General features: G+C 44.6%; 1 protein-coding gene across 2 annotated transcripts in view; it reads left to right on the forward strand.

Moving 5' to 3' along the window:
* Nucleotides 1-5,477, forward strand: part of mamdc2a (MAM domain containing 2a) — a 36,952-nt gene extending 31,475 nt beyond the window's left edge. Inside the window, exons 11-14 of one of the 2 annotated variants that reach the window (XM_076078189.1) lie at nucleotides 84-230; nucleotides 511-764; nucleotides 2,851-2,935; nucleotides 3,069-5,477. In XM_076078189.1, the coding sequence (XP_075934304.1) occupies nucleotides 84-230; nucleotides 511-764; nucleotides 2,851-2,935; nucleotides 3,069-3,130 (548 nt within the window). In that variant the 3' untranslated portion in view covers nucleotides 3,131-5,477. Of the gene's footprint in view, nucleotides 1-83; nucleotides 231-510; nucleotides 765-2,850; nucleotides 2,936-3,068 lie in introns of those variants that run through there. The other variant, XM_076078190.1, reaches the window with a different exon arrangement.
* Nucleotides 5,478-6,937: the final 1,460 nt, after the last annotated feature.

The raw sequence follows: 6,937 nt of genomic DNA on the forward strand, positions 1-6,937 counted from the left end.
CACTTCATAGATTAATCCAGCCTCGAGCGTCCTCGCTCCCCTCGCTCACTGATCTTTTTTGGGGTGTCTCTTTCGCTCCTCAGGCTCCCTCCCGGGCCAGTGTGACTTTGAAGGCGGAGTCTGCGGCTACACCCAGGATAAGAGAGAAGACCAAGCTGACTGGCTGCGAGTCCGAGGACACACCCCTACCTCCTATACAGGACCCCGAGGAGACCACACCACTGGGGTGGGTGAGTCATTTCCTCATGCATTGCTTTGTTCATTCATTCAGTGGTCATAACCCCCCCCCCCCAGGATGATTGGATGGAACCCTGTGTGTGATGTGAGTGCATCATCCCACTCTCCTATAATTCTTGTGAGATGTCTAAATATTGGAGTAGTTGTGTGTTAGATGATGTTACGTGCTGTGTTCTCCTGTTGTTCTTTGAGCGTTTTACTTTGACAGCCTCCACTGGGACCAGTGCAGTCCCATAGCGTCCCATAACCGTGTCATTCACGTTCCTCCTCCAGGCTACTTCATGTACATCGAGGCGTCGCTCATGCGTCCGGGTCACAAGGCCCGACTGCTGACCTCTGACCTGCGGGGCTCCTCGTCCCCTCAGTGCCTGGTCTTCTACCACCACATGTACGGCTCCGGCACCGGCATACTGAGCGTGGTCCTGCGTCGCGGAGCGCGGGACTCGTTGCTGTGGCGACGGCGCGGCGAGCAGAGTGTCAGCTGGACGAGGGCGATGGTGGACTACCACTGCGACGTCCGCCACCAGGTGCGTCAGCGGGCGGGGTCATTATGGGAGTTGCAGGCCGGCTCCCTGACAAAGGGCGCATCTCAAATCTCTTAATTGTCATTTCCACACTCCTCGATCCTCGCTATGGTGTTCTGCGCCGCCATATTGACGGCCGTCTCAAAGCTTTTATTTCTGCTCTGAGGAGCGAGGATCGAGGAGGGAGGTGTTTTCATGATCTGATGTTTCAATAACTTTTATTATGAATACAATTAAAGTGAGAGAGATCTTTTTACATCATTTATCATCATTTCATTCAGCTGTTCATTCCTGATTGTCGGGTTTGATGAGTTTTATCATTTAAGAGAAACAATCATCATATTCTGGGTTATTTAATAATGACGTCACAATCTGAATTACAAACCGTACAGACGCAAATAATTCATAAATAAGACGATCGCATTCCGCCGGTAGAAATGGATCCTGTGCTTATAAACAGAACACAGGACACAGTTTGTTAACAGACTACAGAGAGAAACACCTCTACAGTGGTGATTACTGTGTGTCTTTATTAGTTATTAGTATTATTAGTTACTGGTATTAAGTACAGTGATCATGTGAACAGACACAAACTTATCTAAAGTCTCTCCAGCTGTTAAAGCCGACTGACAGCTGATCCAGCTGTGATCAGCTGATCCTCCGTCATCAGAAACAGACGTCGCTTCACGCGACGCAACTGAGGAAAGGACGTCTCATGTCTCCTAAAACATATTTCCTCGTTTCTCTCTCCTTGCATGGTTTCCTCCATGCATCCCTGGTGGGAGGGACTAGGACGCAAGGAAAGGACGCAAGTGAGGGAAACGGGGATGACATTAAGAGACTTGGGATGTACCCAAAGACAGTGAGGAGACAGCAACGAATGCTCGTCTCCACTCGTCATCAAATGAATTTAAATAATGCAAGCTGCACCGTACAACAAGCCGGCTAGGGACGGGTATCGCTAGGATTTTATCGATTCTAGTACTCTTATCGACACTGCTTATCGGTTCTTTTTGATTATATTGTGAGAAAAAAAAGACAATTAATTAAGAAAAGAATCAAGAATTCTTTATTAGTCGTTCTTTAAAATACATTAGCAGCTAAACAATTAGCTAAGTAATTGGCTTTCATTTATTAGCCTGTTCTCATTATAAAACATCTGGACCAGGATGGACGGCGTTTCTGCAGACTGATGTTGGTCACATGTGATGAACTGCTGCTGTTACCTCCCTCACTTGTTCTCAGCATCTACTGAAGTCAAATGCTTTCTTCTCTCTGCCACTGTGTGTGTGTGTGTGTGTGTGTGTGTGTGTGTGTGTGTGTGTGTGTGTGTGTGTGTGTGTGTGTGTGTGTGTGTGTGTGTGTGTGTGTGTGTGTGTGTGTGTGTGTGTGTGTGTGTGTGTGTGTGTGTGTGTGTGTGTGTGTGTGTGTGTGTGTGTGTGTGTGTGTGTGTGTGTGTGTGTGTGTGTGTGTGTGTGTGTGTGCCGGAGTAAAGCACAGAGAGAGGAGATCTCCCTCCGTAACTTCTAAAGTGTCAGTTCCAGAACTGTTCACTCCGGACCGCATCAATACTCCATGTTTTTACTCATTTAGAACCGGTTCTCATTTAGAACCGAGTTCCATTCATTTTTATTCACGGCTGGGCATTTTGGTTTCTTACCAACTTCACTTCACTCTATTGATGAGGTCCAACATCAATAATGAACCCGTGTAATCATATATGAGTGTGCAGCTCGTTAGATCTATGGCCACATTGTCAGTCCTCACACCGGACCCGTTTCTAAGTCTTTGTACCGAATACTAATAATGAAAAATATACAAGTTAAAGGGCGTGTCCATTCTTTTTGTTGCTTTTGTTTTGTATCATTCTGTAGCTTCTCAGTAGTGCTGCTAATGTATTCAAGTCATACAATTCTAATTGAATTACACGTGTTTTACCGTCACAAAGCCGCTCTAAAGTCTTTCTCCCACGGTGACAGCAGCATTGAAGCTGTAAAGCTAGTTCCTCTTTAATACAAAGAGGTTGAAATAAACACTGCTCTCTGACCAGTGGACTTCACACACTCACGTCGTTTTGTGTTTCCTGCAGATTATATTTGAAGCCATCCGGGGCCCGACACTGCGGAGTGATATCGCCATTGATGACGTCGGTTTTAAAAGGGGACCGTGTGAAGGTTAGTACGACACTTATGTCCCGCTGAACAGCTGCAGACACATTACTACAGTACACAGGAGATGTTTGAGCAGTAATATCAGTTGTATTTCATGAGTGGAAGCATAATATCTGTCATGCCTCGTCCTCCTCAGATCCCGGCGACGTCACTCCGTACTCCGGCTTCTCCGAGTATTTCAATGAGATTGAGGAATGAGACGTCTTTCTGTACGAACGTCTCGTTGTTCTTCGGAACGGCAAATGTGAACAACCCGCTGAGACGATTTACAAAGTTGTAGAGCAATGCTTATGTTGCAGCCAGGACCTCCCCCCCACTGTGCTGCTGTCTTTCATTCACATCCCCAGTCCAGTCATCGTAGGTTGTTTTTGCTTTTATTCTCATCGGTCACAGTTCAAGACAATGGAACTGGATGATGGTCACGATTCCTCCCCGGGACAACATTATTAAATGAAATCTGACAGCAGTCGCCCCTCACACTCAGGACTCAAATACACCACCACAAACCAGTGCTCAGGCCGGTGGACACTGTGCACAAAGAAAGTTAGCAAATATTTGCCCAATACACCACAGGGCAGGTACAGGTGTGATCTGGCTCTACAGAGGTGAACCAACACATGAATTACGTTAATGAGCTTCAAAAACAGACCTGACACGTCACTTTCTTTGGTCTTTTCATTGAGTCATCACACATAGAAAGACTCAGCAACACTAAACACTGATGCTTCATCGGCGTAGACAAAGTGAATAACAAGGTTCAGTCATTTCCCTAAACAGCTGGTCGCTGTAGTTTTTATCAAGCACTCCTCAAACAGGAGGAAACTGTGTACATGTAGATACATTCATTGTTGGTTTAGATATTTGAATGAGATTTTTTGAACCTTTTCCTCTACGTTACCATGATTTACATTCAGGATGTTTTTGAAAATTGGATGTTAAATAGTTGATTCCATCCCAGAGAGGTGGTTCAGCCTAACTGGCTTTTAAGACGAAGAAGAAGGGGTAGAACAAATATTTGCACACTTTGGTGCGTAGTGGCACTGGGGCTCGCCTGCTGCCGTGTGGTTGGTGTGGGAGCAAAACAATGACAACATTAATGCCGAGACAACACGTCACGAGACATTCGCTGACTCATTCTCCTCCGGGAGGGAAACTATCCCCACCTTTTAGTTTGGCCAGCAGGCGCAATACACTTTAAATAATCCTGTTATTTGGGCTTCCACTGTTGCACTATTGTTTGTGTACTTCTGTCCTGTGTGTAGTTGTTTGAAGTATCCAATGTTTGAATTTACAACTGAGGTCCAAGAGATGGTGATGTCAGGAAATGTGTGGTTTATAAGGAACACTTCGCCGCTTCGCCATGGACAGCTAACACCACGCTGTGCTGCTGTTTCTCACGTTTCTCATCTCAAAGTATAACTTTATCATATTTCTCACAAGAATTGTATTACGTTAGTTCCACTGTGACAAAGGACACAAGTCCAGCTTCAGTCTGAAGCCACAATCAGCTATTGTGACGTTTGTTTTTGTGCATCAGTATCTTCTCAAGGCATGGATTCAGTGAGGTGCTGGAAACCTTCCCGAGAGATTTGATCTGTGCCGACTCATGACTTCCTACAGACCTTTCAGCCGTTCATGCTACTAATCTCTAAGTGTTCCAAGGTGCTTCTGTGCACCACTGTTGAGCTGTTAGCCTGTTAACCAGACTGAGAGGGGGTGTGGAGCCTGCAGGGTATTTCCTGTGAGCGTCTCTACTGACCACTAGACTCTTTATTTCTTGTATATCTCACCATTCTATTAACCTGTGACACTATAGTGCATGAATCCTTCACGAGATGAAATCCTGTTGTTTGGCTCCAGTAAACCTCGATCTGACTTTGCCCCTTAACAAATACGATGAACTGAAAACACACTGAGAAAGGGTTCAAGTATTAAGATGAAAACACGGACAACTACCAGACCGCTCAACGGTGTGGCAGCGACCTGTCAATCACCGTGTAGCCCCGCCCTAAAGCATCCCCTGCTTTATGGTCTGTTTGACTCTAAATGGACCATAATGTACTAAATGAACATCATGCTGTATTGAAGAAGACTTGAAACTAGAGATTGAGACCATAAACTCATGTTTACAATGTTTACTGAGGTAATAAATCAAGAGAGAAGTAGAGTCATTTTCTCATAGACTTCTATACAACCAGAGGAGTCGCCCCCTGGTGGACACTAGAGAGAATGCAGCTTTAAGACATGAAGCTTTGGCTTCACTTTTCAGAGCTGGAGGTTGCCGCCTGGTCGTCTCATAGTTTGAGTTATTTATAATCATTGTCAAAGCCGTTTTAAAAAAATGAAGAAATCTGAGTTGAGCTCGGAGCGATGTTGAGCGGAGAGGAAATTCTCACCTTTTCTTTTCTGTTATTTGACATTCTTGTCTTTTCTATCAGGTCTGTAGGTTACTTGCAGGACATATACGGTATGTATTTAAAAAGGCAAAACAACATAGACAAAATCATACTGTTTGATATTGAATAAAATTGTGTCATACATGTGTCATACATGTCTGTCAATCATGTTTTACCTACAGTACACAAAGATCCCAATTTAAAAAGGGAGAAATATCAGCAAATAATTGTTAACTAGGACAGATGTCGGCGCTGCGCTGATGTCAGTAAGACTCACACTACAGCATCGCTATTGAGCTGCTAATCAGCACGACTACCAATCAAATGGCACCTTCACATTTGTTCATTACAAAGTTACATCAGTTCACGGCAAGGTAAGAACCCACATGCAGACGTTACAGGCAGAATGATAAGAGTTCAGGGATTTATTGTAAAACTGGAGCTTTAAAGATATTAGGAACTCACGTCTTGTCATTCAATTTATCTCATTTAAAATTTTAATTTGAGCGTATCCAGAGAGCACCTTAGCGGACTTCATCCCTTGATTTCCGCCGCCGTCTGCTGTGACCCTCCAACACCAGCGCTCCAGTCACACTGCCCATGTGTCCTACCCCATTGCTCCTCTGGGGTCAAAAGCTGCGACCCAATTCCAATCGGGCCTCTACACCCTCCAAATCTGTGACTGAGTGAACCCCACACTCGCAGGATAATGACTCGCCCTTCTTTTAGGTGTGGGGTCTAATCACAGCGGCAAGCTTCAGGACCAACTGATGTCTCTCCGGCGGAAACAGGAACTTCTGTAAATGTGTGTAACTATGGTTTCTCATCAGCATCTTTGGGAAGCAGTAAGCCTCCGGACAAAAATAAAACTCACACGCTTCGCTGGTGCCATTTCTTCCTTTTTTGTTATTTTCTCATTTTGAACTCCGATGCTTATGAGCTGCTTGGTTTTAACAACAGTCCCTGTAAATACACAACACTTTACAATCACATGAACACGACGAGACGTTTAAACTGTTCCACAACCTTTAAGTTGTTAACATCTGTATGACAGCATTAAATGTCTAAGTTTAAGCAGTTTACGAGTAAACGTCTAATTAGTCGCACGGAACTACATGTCGTTGGTTCGGAGCAAAGTTGCACGTTGTCAGTAAGGTCAGCTGGTTGAGTCAGCATTGATGTAAACTCACTGTTGAAGGGTTTAACCCACTTCCGCTTCCTGCTAATGTGTTTTGGATGGCACTTAATATGGTGGACCCGCCACAGAGCTTCAGAAAACAAAGGCATAAAGCACAGAAGGTTGTGTTCACCCTCAAAGTACATGTGTGGAGGTGTGAGTGTCTCTCATCCCAAGAAGTGTGTTCTGCAAGGAACAACCTAACTTGTAGTGCATAAGCTTGCTGTCCATATTGGACTGTAAGCCAGACCGAATCAGCTTTTATACAATGTGATCATTCCAGGTAGTTAATGTTTGGCGTCTGTCTGAAGGCCCACATTTCAAATATGGGAGAGTTAGACAGTTGGAAGACATCATGTTAACTTTAGAAGGGAAAGAAAAATAACACGTTGCGAATCGAATATTTCACCAGCAAAATGTCTTTTTCACACG

This window comes from Anarhichas minor, unplaced genomic scaffold (genome assembly GCF_050575085.1).
Source record: "Anarhichas minor isolate MPS153535 unplaced genomic scaffold, ASM5057508v1 ptg000063l, whole genome shotgun sequence".
In the NCBI taxonomy this organism is placed as follows: Eukaryota; Metazoa; Chordata; class Actinopteri; order Perciformes; family Anarhichadidae; genus Anarhichas; species Anarhichas minor.